Raw genomic sequence first — 14326 nt, 5'->3', positions numbered from 1 at the left:
CTCTGGCGTAAAAAAAAAAAATACACGTCATCACGTTTTATGGTGCCAATTTACCACGCGATAAAATATTCACGTTTAAATCCATCAAACAGTTTTTCCCTTTCAACAAGGACATATCTTGTAAGTAATTATGGTTCCAAGCAATGTAACTGTGGAATCTAATAGATAAGACTCAAGATGGCATCAGCATTAAATTGTGGGAAATAGCATTGCATATTATAACTGACAGTTTAACGAGTCACTCAATAAAAAAAGTAATCGCTCTAGCAAATAGGCTGTAGTGTTGATACTGTAGACAGGAGGTCAGATAATTAAGTTTGAGCAAAGTGAGGAAATTAATAAATTTACATCATGAAAATAAATGGCGCTGTACCTGCGAAGCTATCTAGCTTAGTATGTGGAGCAGCAGCACTGGCAATGTCAAAATGTAAAACGTATGTACTCATTCCCCAGCTATACTGTAGCTAGGCTAGACAACATCGGTGAATTATCATGTATTATTTTGTGATGTGACTTTTAAAACTGTCTGGTGTGATCTAGGTGTGTGCTGTGAAGAACCACATAAGGTTGAATCGATGCCCAGTGACATTTGCGATGTAAAGCAGCAGAACGGTAGCCTTGGGCAGCAACACAATCAACCTCATTCAAGCAAATCAATTGAGAGCAGGACGTAGAACAGGTTTAGGATGTTATTTTTTACCATGGTCTTTGGCCAGTGAAATGAGAGGCCATCCAAGACTGCAGTGAAATAATCATCCTGTGTGTGTATCAATGAGCCTGCCTCCTGATTTTTCCAGGGCTATCAAATGACACTAAAATCTATAGTCTGTCATGTGCTTTGGAGAAAAACTGTGACTTGATCTTTTCGTCTAGCATCGAAGAAAACCATAATGATTCTCCTGTGTTTATATGGTGTACTTTCATTTTACATTATTTATTTATTTTTGTTGTCATTTAGCAGATGCTCTTATCCAGAGCGACTTACAGGAGCAATTAGGATTAATTGCCTTGCTCAAGGGCACATAGGCAGATTTTTCACCTAGTCGGCTCAAGGACTCGAACCTTCGGGTACTGGCCCAAAGCTCTAAACCGCTAGGCTACTTCTGACAAAAGGTTGAGAAATGCCACATACAGTAGGCTAACTCGTTACACAACCTTTCCACAGTGACCCTCAGCTGTCTTCAAACAGGCCTCTCAATTGTATTACAAAGGATACCAAGTTTAAGGTCATGTGTCAACTAGTACACTCTTAACAAGAAGTTAAGGATATAACGGATGAGATTTGAAGGTTTGTTGTGCACGAATCCCATTCATTTTGTCTTGCAGACGAATAGTAGCATAACCAGCCTTTGGAAATGGCACAAATTAAAATGTGTGCCTCTTACACAGTAGGCTGCAGCTTGGCAACATTATGAGGGCTTATTGTTAACATGAGAATAAGCACTGCCTTCAAGTGAAATGGGTGGATTTGCGTTTGTTTGGATGATTCACCCTCTTGAAAGGTTCGATTTCTAGCGGAGAAAAGAGATGTTATGTGGGATTATGCTTTGACACACCAAAAATAAGCACATTTTGCTGTTACAATGTCATGTTCGGATTATCGTCCATCTCCCGGGAAACCATTGCAATTTGCTGCGAGACCCTTATCTATTTTTTTTCTCTCATTTTGGTGAGATCTTGTTCAGGTAGTCCAATAACAAGCCGTGGTAATGTGCTGGTCACAGCCTGCTGCAGGAGCACTGTTGCCCTTTCTTGCTAAATGCTAAATTTGCATTAATTATGAATACGTTTCGCCTTCATTCGACCATGCCAAATGTGGTATATTGAGAGCCTCTTCTTGGCATATGCTAGATGACCTTAGGTCTTGAGATGTTTATTGGCTTTGATGAGCAGCTGGGAAATATGCTTAGCCTCTCTCCACCCAGCCAGCCTCCACAGTGTGTTAAACAAAGTGTCTGTGCGGAAAGCAAATGAAACGTTGGCATTTCTGAGAAAGTGTGATATCTAATGAACAATCTCAACGCAAAATGAGAAAAACAAAACACCAGGACCAAATGAGAAAAAATGTATCGGGCCGCAGTCGGCATTAACATAGCAATTGGGTTTCGTGCCGTGTTGCATTTACGATGTCACCAATGTCAGGGCAGTCCTCCGCTAAGAGGTAGAGGTAGATCTATGTTTCCAATAAGCCCTTACCATGATCCATGATGTCTATGGGTGTTAGCCGTGAGCTCCATTCCCACGGGTTAGGGAGGAGTGTTAATCGGCCGATGTGTGGAGCCTGGTATAGAGGAGCTTTCATTAGGCTTGTCAGATCATTCTTTAATCCCTGGCAGGGCTGCAGACAGACAACCAGGAGCAAAGACACAACCCTCTTCAAGCCCGAGCTTGGCATAATTGATAACACACTGCCTCAGAACAGAGATTAATCAGACGGGTCTCTATGAGCCCAGCTTCGCAGCTCTGGCTGTTTAAAAAAAAAGAAAGAAAAAAAGAAAGAAAAAAAGAGAGAAAAAAAGGTGAGATGGGGATAACTCTGGGCTTGACGACTCCAATAAAATTCAGTGAGAAACTGAGTGAGAGGCAAAGCACCACTGTCAGTAGTGGTGTAGGAGAAACGAGGATCTGCCACGATGGGCGGGCTTTGAAGCGCACCGTCAGTCATGCAGGGATGCTATCTAGTAGCTACACCACGGGAGCCCTGTTCTTGTGGAGAGTGGAGGTGGTTTGTTAATAGGAATGGGTTCATCAGGCTCTTGAGAATGAAGAAGAAGCATATGCTACTCGTTATACGTAAAAATCTTTCTCTCTCTGTTGTGAGTGGAAGGGTGAGGGCTTGGTGTGTGTGTTTGTAGCCAGAGGACGAGGCAAGGCAAACCTCTCGCTAAAATATGTCCAAAATAAGGCCAATGCGTTTCTATGGGCTTATTTTGGACCTAAGCTTGTCGCCTCTCTTCCCTCCTTTGGGACAACACCTCCCATGGTTAGGGCGGAGACATGTGCATCTCGTCATTATATACAGCTCTCTGGTGTAAATGGGAAGGTGCACACAGCACAGAAGGAGCGAAGGAGACGAGACTAAAAAGACAACATGAGAACAAGTGGACATAAAAGCTCATAAAAAATATTTAAAAAACGAGATTCTTGCGATACAGGTATTTGGAATATTGCGCAAAAACATAAATTAGATTTTATCAAATTATTTTGATATATTTCCCAGCCCTAAGCCATGGTTGACACAATAATAGGCAACTGTGCATTTTTATACATGACCCTAAGCATTATGGGATATTAATTGCTTAACTAACTCAGGAACCACACCTGTGTGGAAGCACCTGCTTTCAATGTACTTTCTGTCCTTCATTTACTCAAGTGTTTTCTTTATTTTGGCATCTCTATCTCTCTATCTTTCTCTCTTTCTCTCTCTCTCTCTCTCTTTCTCTCTTTCTCTCTTTCTCTCTCTACATATATACAGTGCATTCGGACAGTATTCAGATCCCTTGACTTTTTCAACATTGTCTTACATTACAGCCATATTCTAAAATGGCTTAAATTGTTTGTTTTTTTCCTCATCAATCTACACACAATACTCCCTAATGACAAAGCAAAAACAGGTTTTTAGAAATTTTAGCAAATATATTACAAATAAAAAATCTCCCTCTGCTGAGACTGACCATCAGATGCAGGCACCATCAGCCCAATAAAATAAAAATACACTGAACGAAAATATAAACCCTACATGTAAAGTGTTTTTCCCATATTTCAAGAACAAATAAAAAATCACAGAAATGTTCCATAAGCACAAAAATAGTATTTCTCTCAGATTTTGTGCACTTATTTGTTTACATTCCTGTTAGTGAGCATTTCTCCTTTGCCAAGATAATCCATCCACCTGACAGGTGTGGCATATCAAAAAAGCTGATCAAACAGCATGCTGGGGACAATAAAAGGCCACTTTAAAACGTGCAGTTGTGTCACACAACACAATGTCACAGATGTCTCAAGTTTTGAGGGAGCATGCTGACTGCAGGAATGTCCACCAGAGCTGTTGACAGAGAATTGAATGTTCATTTCTTTACCATAGGCACCCTCTAATGTCGTTTTGGAGAATTAAGGCTTAAGGAATTTATTTCAATTGACTGATTTCCTAATATGAACACTAACTTAGAAACATCTTTGAAATTGTTGTATGTTGTGCTTTAATTTTTGTTCAGTATAAAAATTGAATTATTTAAAAGAATGCCCATTCAACTGTGCTTCACAAGTAATACAACAATGGATCTACTACCGGTGTGATCTTATAGCCTACCTCAATTTTTCAGATGTCCCAAACAACAATGCATTGGCAGGGCAATTGAAGCAAAGCCAATATGCAGTGATAATTCATTGGGCCTATAGCTTACTGCACAAACCTCATTGCTATAGTACTGTTTTTAATTGGTTAATGTTGCATACACTTACGTTTCTAAATCATGTTATAAAAAATCTGAGCCGTAGATCTCGGCCTGCATTTTGACTCAAAGGGATCTTGACTCAGAACAGGTTGGTGACCACTGTTCTAGAGTTTCTCTGTTAACACTATCAGCGTTTCCCTTTACTGTGGCAATTGTGATCGAAATACTGCAATATTAGCCACTGTTAATGCAACATACCTAAACAAAATGAACTACGTGAGAGATTTTGTTGTAGGCAGAGTTCATAAGAGTAGGATTCTATTACATTGACATGTACTACTCATCCCACACTCTACAAAGACCTGTGCGGCATAAACAATCAGAGCTGCATTATGCATATATGCAATAGACCATTGCCATATATGGATCTGTGACATTTACTTTGAACTGGACTGTGTTTACAGCATGAGTGGTGGGGGTGGATGCGCTTGTTTTTAGATCAAAGCGAGAGCTGCATGAAGCCACGTGTTCACATTTTGTTCATATCCTTTGCCATTAGTGAGTTATTAAACCAGTTATAGATCATTTGTAGTCAGCAATAGGGGTGTGATTGCTTCCTACAAGAGCACAAAACATATACATTTCTAGACATCTTTGAAAAGGGAGACAGGTAAAGAGCTTTTTATTGTCTTAATGCGGCAGTGTATTTTGAGACAGTGTTGAATAAGATAAGTAGCCAATAGGCAGAGGGTAGCATAATTTGTCTGATTCTCTGTAATAATGGTATTGGAATAGTAATGCATTTTATTTTGCAAAGTGGTTTCTTGCATCAAACAACACAACAACATTTTCAGTCACCTCCTTGTCAGAATGACAAGTTTAAAGAGGTTAATGTCAAGCCCTGCATGTTTTTCAAAAGTCTCATGGAATGTAGGCCTACATTGAACATCACACATTGGCTACTACTGTAGGCTAAATGATGGAACAGCTATTTCCATGTTAAAATGCTATGCAATGCATTTTCTCCATTGTATTTGATGGAAGGCCACTCAAGTAGGTCTACATTATGAACAAATTGCCACAGTAGCCTACATGGCCACTATTAAAACTGTAACTTAAAGCGGGTGCAGCCTCAGTGTTCACAGTAAACACACGCTGAAAGTTTCACCGAATTTTCACAAGTTCAAGTTTGCGCTCAGCTGACCTGAAATTTGCTCAATGCCCGAAAAAAATGAAAGGGTTTATTGGTTGGCACATTGCATTGGGGCAGGTGGCATTCTCTTGGCATCCACCAAACGCAGATTCGTACGTCAGACTGCCAGATGGTGAAGCGTGATTCATCACTCCAGAGAACGTGTTTCCACTGCTCCAGCCAACACTTGGCATTGCGCATGGTGATCTTAGGCTTGTCTGCGTCTGCTCGGCTATGGAAACCCATTTCATGAAGCTCCCAATGAACAGGTCTTGTGCTGATGTTGCTTCCAGAAGCAGTTAGGGAGTGTTGCAGGCGATTTGTACGCGCTACGCGCTTCAGGTCTCGGCGGTCCTGTTCTGTGGGCTTGTGTGGCCTACCACTTCGCAGCTGAGCCGTTGTTGCTCCTAGAAGTTTCCACTTAACAATAACAGCATTTACAGTTGACCGGGGCAGATCTAGTACAGCAGAAAATTGACAAACTGACTTGTTGGAAAGGAGGCATCATATGACGGTGCCACGTTGAAAGTCACTGAGCTCTTCATTAAGGCCATTCTACTATCAATCGTTGTCTATGGAGATGTTATACACCTGTTGATGAATTAGCCACACCCACTCATTTGAAGGGGTGTCCACATACTTTTGTAGTGTGTATATATACACTCAGTGGCCAGTTTATTAGGTATATCAGCCCGTTCATGAAAATGGTTTGCTCTTACAGACAGTGAGTCATGTGGCTTGCTATATAAAGCAGGCAGCCACACGTCAAGGCATTCAGTTACTGTTCGAATAAACGTTAGAATGGAGGGAACTAAGCGACTTTGAGCCTGGCATGATCGTCGGTGCCGGCTGCACCGGTTCCATTATTTCAGCCAGCATCCTCTGCTTTTCACACATGACAGCGTCAAGGGGTTTGCCAAGAATCATGCAACAAACAAAAAACATCTAGTCAGCGGCAGTCCTGTGGGCCGAAAGTAGAATGACAAGAATTGTGCAGGCGGCAGGTAGCCTAGTGGTTAGAGTGTTGGACTAGTAACCGAAAGGTTGCAAGCTTGAATCCCCGAGCTGACAGGGTAAAAGACAAATCTGTCGTTCTGCCCCCGAACAAGGCAGTTAACCCACCGTTCCTAGGCCGTCATTGAAAATTAGAATTTGTTCTTAACTGACTTGCCTAGTTAACTAAAGATTAAAAAAACAAAAAAAACAGGTGGGCCACAGACAGACAAATAACGGCACAGTAGTGTGCAGAACGGCATCTCGGGAACACATAACTCGTCGGTCCTTGTCACAGACAGGCTATTGCAGCAGACGACCACACCGGGTTCCACTCCTATCAGCTAAAAACAAGAAGAAGTGGCTCCAGATCACCAACACTGGACATTTGAGGAGTGGAAAAACATTGCCTGGTCTGACCAATCGCGGTTTCTGTGCGTCATGTTGATTGCAGAGTCAGGATTTGGAGTCCATAACCCCATCCTGCCAGGTGGCAACAATGGAGGCTGGTGGCGGTGGTGTGAGGGATGTTTTCCTGGCACACGTTAGGTCCCTTGCTAGCAATTGAGCAACGTTTAAGTGCCACAGCGTATCTGAAACTAGCATCCATTCCAGAAGAATTCAGGCTGTTCAAATCTAATTTTATTTGTCACATGCTTCGTTAACAACAGATGTAGACTAACTGTGAAATGCTTACTTACGGGCCCTTCCCAACAATGCCGGAAAAAATGGTCGCGAAAATTGCATTTTCAGATGGATACACTGCTGCCATAAAGGGATGCACGTGATTGGCAATGATGTTCAGATATCCTGTGGCATTCAAACGTCGCTCCACTTTAATCAAGGGGGTCCAATGTGTGTGCCATGAAAACACAGCTCACACCACCACCACCAGCCTGCTATGTTGACTCACAGCATGATGGATGCATGTGCTCATGATGTTTTCTCTATACCCTTGTCCTCCCGTCAGCGTGACACAGCAGCAACCAGGATTCATCAGACCAGGCAATGTTTCTCCAATTCTCCAGTGTCCAGTGTTTTCGTTCCCGAGCCCACTGCAACCACAGTTTCTTGTTTCCTGCTGAAAGAAGAGGAACTCTGTAAGGTCATCGGCTGCCGTTCATGTCAAGGTACGACGAGTTGTGCGTTCTTTTATGGGTCATTAGGCACCAATGTTTTACTGGACTGTCAGTTGACTAACTGTAGCCCGTCTGTTGCTCTGCCCAATTCGTGTCAGCCTCCTTTGTCCTTTTTCATCAATGACCCATTTTCAACCACGAGCCTGCCGCTGGCTGGATTACCTTTGGGTGGTGGGCCATTCTTGATACACACGGGAAACTGTTGAGCATGAAAAACCCAGCAGCGTTGCAGTTCTTGGCACACTCAAACCGGTGCGCCTGGCACCTACTACCATACCTCGTTCAAAGGCACTTTAATATTTTGTGTTAACCATTCACCCTCAATGGCACACCTATGCAATCCATGTCTCAATTGTCTCAAGGCTTAAAAATCTTTCTTTAACCTGACTCCTCCCCTTCAGCTACACTGATTGGAGTGGATTTAACAGGTGACATCAATAAGGGATAATAGCTTTCACCTGGATTCACCTGGTTAGTCTATGCTGTGGAAAGAACAGTGTCTACATTTTCTACAGTGTACACAGTTTTTTTTGATTGATTCCGATATAAGTGACAGGGAAATTGTGGTTAATGGAGCAGGCATTGGAAGATTCATGAGAACAGATGAAAATATAAGAATCTATTGAGAAACATGTAGGGTGGGATTTTTAATGTCTGACTGAACTGCAACTGAAAAATTGACCGTGCTTGAGGGGGATGAAACTGTTGTCTCTAAATTGTGGAACATCTTTCTTTCAGGTGGTGGGAGAGTGGAGGTTTAGTAAAATCCACTGTGACATCTTTGTCACCCTAGATGTCATGATGTGCACTGCAAGCATCCTCAATCTCTGTGCCATCAGCATTGATCGGTAAGTGCTCATGAAATTGTTGAATCTTGGCTGAAGGCAGGTGTCATTGTGGATTTGCAGTGAAAATCTTCCGATTGAAAATCTTTAAGAAAATTCAGTGGCGTCTGGGCCTAAAAGGCCTTCTTGCAAACCCATCTGGTACTTTCTATTGAATACCAATTCCATTATTTATGGACTATGCCATATGCCACTTTCATTTTGCATGATTTTCCACTTCACTGATTTTTGTGTCACTCAAATGCCTGTACAGAACAAATATTCACCTTGGTTATGTGAATACTTAGCTCAGAGGTAATTTAAATATTTATTGAAGTGATTTGTATTTAAATACAAAATGTCTGTACATTTAGTATGTATGGAGAATATCTTTGAGTTGTTTATACTGCAGATGCTTATTTTAGGTTGTTAAGATAAGACTCATGCATGTTTCATAATTAAATCTGTACTATTGAATAAAGAGTAACCTTAATTCTAGAGTCCTTAATTGAAACAATAACAAAGTGGCCAACCGCCTCTGTTTTGGTCAACAGCTGATGGATGGGCCTGGAAATGTTACCACTGTCAAATTCATAGACAGAGCTATGGATGCAAGGACTGTCCATCCAAAATGATAGGGTTTTGAGGCTATATAGTGTTTGTTTACACGTACATTGTTTACAAACATTGGAGTAAAACGAGCTTATAGTTTGGGTTCTGTTTACTGACTAGCGTTTATGCACCTGTTTATGCGTTTATGCACCTGACTAGCGTTTATGCACCTGTTACGCTAAACTATCATTTTTCTTCGCGTTTACTGCGCGTTAGTCATCTCCCGTCATCTGAGTCTACCCACCTTTTTTTCCTACCCCCACATCCCTGATGTCCCTACTAAGAGAATATAGAGAAAGGTGTTTGCTGTCACTCCACGTCTAGTCTGCACAGTTGAAAAGCCATATTCGAATGTGGCATAATGTGTGTGTACTTGTCTGGCAGTTTGTCTAACCCTACGGTGTTTGTCCCTTGTCTTTCCCTCACCCTCTGCTTCCTTCCGCGACAGATACACAGCAGTCGCCATGCCCATGCTGTACAACACGCGCTACAGCTCCAGACGACGAGTCACTGTTATGATCTCGGTGGTGTGGGTTCTGTCCTTTGCGATATCATGCCCCCTGTTGTTCGGCCTCAATAACACAGGTAATAGCAGGAACTGTGGGCTACCTTGCTCCGTTGCACTGTGATCTTTGCTATTGCTCAGTGCTCCCGCAGTATTTAGGCTTTTATGGGACTAAGGAGTAGACTCCGTATGACAATGATAGGTGATACTAAATTGTATGACTGCTGTGAATGGGGGCAAACAGTGTGGTGGTTAGTTTGAATGCTCTTTTTTCATACACATTGTATATTCATTCAAAACGGCCCTTTTAGGCATTATGCACTGTATTGACCAACTCAGTGGCCTTGTGGTTAGTGTCCATATTGAGATTGAAAGGTGGAGTGATTGATCCTCGGCCTTAGTCATACTAAAGCCTATATAAGCGCTTGGCACTCAGAATTAAGGAGGTACATTGGGGATACGACTCTGCAATAGACTAGCGTCCTGTCCAGGGGTTGTACTCGTGCATCAAGCTGCGTCATGCTACAGAGAATGGCTCCTACTCCGACGGGCTGTTCCTGCTCGCTCGTGCAAGGCTACTGGTTTGACTGGTGTTGTTGTTTTCTGTCTTGACCGGCGCGCCATTTTGTTTTCCTCCCTAGCGACTCGCGACGAGTCCCTGTGCATCATCGCCAACCCGGCCTTTGTGGTGTACTCCTCCATTGTGTCCTTCTACATTCCCTTCATCATCACTCTGCTGGTCTACGTGCAGATTTATGTGGTGCTTCGCAAGCGGCGGAAACGGGTGAACACAAAGCGCTCGTGTCAAGGGACAGGCGACCACAACACAGGCGCCACGTTAAAGGTGACTAGGGTGCAAGTCATGTTTTTCAAAAATGAGAAGTGCTTGACACACTTAGGAGAGACAATTGAACGAAATCCATTGTCAACAATGTGTCATGTGTTTTTGGAGAATGGAATTAAACACGAGGAAGATAAATATTGTCCATAAAGTGCTTGCTATTCCCAGAAATGAGAGGCCGCACACACAGATAATGATTTTGTGTGAGGGGGCAAGAAATAGAATTCTAGCCAGGATTGAAAAGGGCACACGCAATTATCCTAAGGCGTTTTAAAAGGGTTCTCTTCGCGTATTGAGAATATTAGCAACATATTCTGCTGTAATTGGTCATTTCACACGACAAATCCCACCATTGTACATTGGCCTACTAGATTGGCAGGAGAGCTGAAATGCAACAGTAATTATGATGTACCTGTTCGTGACCTTTTCCTTTTCTGGATATTGATTTGAGTGACATTAATGCGGATCAATACAGGAAAAGAAGCCGTGTTTCTCTACATTGCTCATGTACACGCATACCTTTTGTCTTGGTGTGGGGGAAGGGAGAGAGCAAATAAAATGCATTCAGAACGTACTAGGCAATTGCAAGGCAAATAGTCCTCATCACTTTTATACTGTGAGTCAATCAACTATTTCTGAAACAATATTGTCAATTTCAGTCTGACTTTTTATTTCCGCGCTATTGAGTGTTATGGAGGTAATGATTCGAATGGGAATCAAATGACGGCGTACGCTCAATAGAATTACAATTGGTTTTGTTTATTGTTAATTGTTCTTTAGAATTGTGCCCTCGAAAAAGAGCGACTCGGAGACCATTTGGTGCCTGTGCAGTGACTGTGTGCTAGCTTCTCTCCCCTGTTGTTGTTTCAGGAGAAGTGCAGTCACCCAGGAGATGTGAGGCTGTGCACTGTGATTGTGAAACCTAATGGGAGCTTTCCTGTCAACAAGAAAAAAGTGGTGTGTCAAGTATTTGTTGTGCTATTTTTACAGAGTAACTCTCAGAAGGGAATGTCTTTACTTTCAAAGGCAGTTAACAAGGTGTCACCTCTGTTGTTCCCATTTCTCCCTGTAAGCAAGCTATAGAAGTTACTGATACATTACTACTGCTACTACTGCTGCTGCTATTACTACTACTACTACTACTACTACTACTGCTGCTTTAACATTGTTGTTGATCTCTGTCAGCAGATCTTCATCAAAGAGGTGGCCCACGAAGGGGATGACATAGAGTTGGACGAGATGACCGACTGCAACCCTCAGAAACAGAAGAATGTGGACAATGCCACCGCCACGCCTGTCAGCCACCAGCTCCTCCCGCCAACCAAGGCCAACGCCCGCCGCACCTCCGTGCCCCCCTCCCCGCCTGAGAGCTCCATCAAAGTGGAGAAGAACGGCGACTCGAAGGACATACTGGCGGAGGTGCCCAAAGTGGCTAAAGCGTTTCAGACCGAGGCCTTACCTAACGGCAAAACCCAGACGTCTATCAAGCAGCAACCCGCTCTCATGAGTAAGAGGAAGATCTCCCAACAGAAGGAAAAGAAAGCCACTCAAATGCTAGCCATAGTCCTTGGTAAGTTGTTAACATGAATTCCACGTTGAATGTTTGAAAGTACTGTTTGAACTTTTCAGGAGAGAGGAGGGATACAAACATTGGGGTGAAGTCTATTTTACTTTCACACGTCATAAGCAATAAGACAACTCAATAAAATGTAGCTGATATCTTTATTTTACTAGCTGTAGTTTTCTGATGGCCTGCATAGGCATATTGTATTCACTTAGTCATCTTTAACCCGAAAATAGCTTACAGGCAGAAAGTCAGACGAGGAAACCTTTTTTATTTTCATTGAGGAGGAATACATATTTATCAAGTTTATCTTCAGGACATGATTCAATGTTCACATCAATCCAGGAACATGGTACTAGCTGGTTTCTCCGATCTTTTCACATTTTGTCTCTCTCTTTTCAGGTGTGTTTATCATATGCTGGCTCCCTTTTTTCATCACTCATATATTGAACACCCACTGCACCACGTGCAAGGTTCCTGCGGAGATGTATAACGCGTTCACGTGGCTGGGGTATGTGAACAGTGCGGTGAACCCCATCATATACACCACTTTCAATATAGAGTTCAGAAAAGCATTCATCAAGATCCTGCATTGCTAAGGTTGGCATTTGAGAAGGGAGCTGGAATGAAGAGAAGCGTCACTTATAGCCTACTAAAATATACCTCATCCACGTGAGGACAGTGCACATGACCATCAATCTCAGTGAGGATCTTTGACAAATGGAGAGACTGAGTAAATGCCACACATGAAGTCTCGGGGACTTTTGTGGATTATTCGGTGGACTCATGTTCTCCCACATGAATGTATATCGAGGAGTAACATCTTTATCAATGAACTGTTTCTTGGAAATGTCATATTGGTCTTAACCATCGTGCTTGTCACTTAAGAGCCATCCATGTAAAGAAAACACCAGAAGATGTTTAAAAGAAAATGCTAAAGCAAGCCACTTATTTAATCTGTGCATATGATGTCTTTTGACAATGGCTGAATCCCGCAAAAGAACAACTAGATATCAGCAAATCAGTGTTCATCTCAGTATTAAACCTGATAATATTAAACTGGTCATCCATGAGCTCTGCATCTTTAAACCACCCACAGAATGGAATGTGTGTTACATAGAGATGAAACATTTTGACTCATCGTTTTTTCTCACTGCTCCGCTTGGCAAGAGAGGCAGCCGCACATTTGTGATAAAATGAATTATTATTAATAATAGTATGATTATTGTTATTATTATTATACGAAAACCCTCTGCAGCCACCACTGGTCAATTGTTCCAATCTGGCTCGGAAGGACCATGAATAAGGTTTTTGTACAATTCTGATTTAAATTTCCTGTAGATGCTTTTTATAAACACATTCTATGTGATTATATGCCTGCAATGAAAATGTGATGCATGTTACATTGCTCCTTTACATGGATTCTCATGAAATGTAAGTAAAAAAATAAATAAAAAAAAAGTGAAAATGTCCAATAAATTGAGTTATGAGACATGTGCTGTGCCATGTAAATGTCTTATTCTTTGATACTCTATATACTGTGTAAATAACTAATACAATAGTACAATGCAAAACTTTATACCACTACTAGGCTGAATACTCTATTATAATTGGTCGAGAGGGTGTTGATTATTTTCCTGGTAATACACTGCAAAAAATGATATGGCAATAAAGTAGTTCCAACAAAGAGGTGTAATGGGTTCGCACTCAAAAATATGTTGTATAAAGCGTTTTTTTTTAAAACTGCATCAGGATAAGCATGCACAGACGTTTTGGCTTTACAGCCTTCTTCAGTGTGTAGGTACAATTTTCTTTCATTCAAAACAGCATTTGTAAAAAATATATATATATTAAAAGGGCCTCACGCCATTCCATATCAATGTTTTCTGTAAATGATTTAATTGTTCTCTGTGCAGGAAACCGCAGTGGGGCACACTAAACATGTTTGACTATTTCTTGATTTCCATTATAATGAAAAATCGGATACTATATATCCAGTTGAAAAGACAAATCGACAACAAGTCTTTAGAGTTAATGCCCTTTAGGCCCTGCCTATGGTTTATGTGGTATGATACAGCTTGATGTACAGGCCCCATCGCTTAGGATATTATAATGTCATTAGCCCCATGGTAACCGTTATCAGAGAATGTGGTTCGAGTCTCTCAACAGAAGATCAAAGCCGTAGGCTCTGATGACTGAGCAAAAATACTTATGTCTTCCGTGTCAAAGGGATGCCACATCCCCGATTCATATGTCATCTTA

The 14326-nt window shown here is 41.8% G+C and overlaps 1 protein-coding gene across 5 annotated transcripts in view; it reads left to right on the top strand.

The window, feature by feature from the left end:
* drd2a (dopamine receptor D2a) overlaps positions 1 to 13940 on the top strand; it is a 33980-nt gene extending 20040 nt beyond the window's left edge. For 2 of the 5 annotated variants that reach the window (XM_055879434.1, XM_055879435.1), the window contains exons 3-8: positions 8457 to 8566; positions 9603 to 9739; positions 10301 to 10503; positions 11371 to 11457; positions 11686 to 12070; positions 12467 to 13940. In XM_055879434.1, the coding sequence (XP_055735409.1) occupies positions 8457 to 8566; positions 9603 to 9739; positions 10301 to 10503; positions 11371 to 11457; positions 11686 to 12070; positions 12467 to 12663 (1119 nt within the window). In that variant the 3' untranslated portion in view covers positions 12664 to 13940. The remainder of the gene's footprint in view (positions 1 to 8456; positions 8567 to 9602; positions 9740 to 10300; positions 10504 to 11370; positions 11458 to 11685; positions 12071 to 12466) is intronic. The other 3 variants (XM_055879436.1, XM_055879438.1, XM_055879437.1) reach the window with 3 other exon arrangements.
* The last annotated feature ends 386 nt before the right edge of the window (positions 13941 to 14326 follow it).

The sequence above is a fragment of the Salvelinus fontinalis genome, chromosome 24 (assembly GCF_029448725.1).
Source record: "Salvelinus fontinalis isolate EN_2023a chromosome 24, ASM2944872v1, whole genome shotgun sequence".
Classification (NCBI taxonomy): domain Eukaryota; kingdom Metazoa; phylum Chordata; class Actinopteri; order Salmoniformes; family Salmonidae; genus Salvelinus; species Salvelinus fontinalis.
This window is presented reverse-complemented; position numbering and strand designations above follow the sequence as displayed.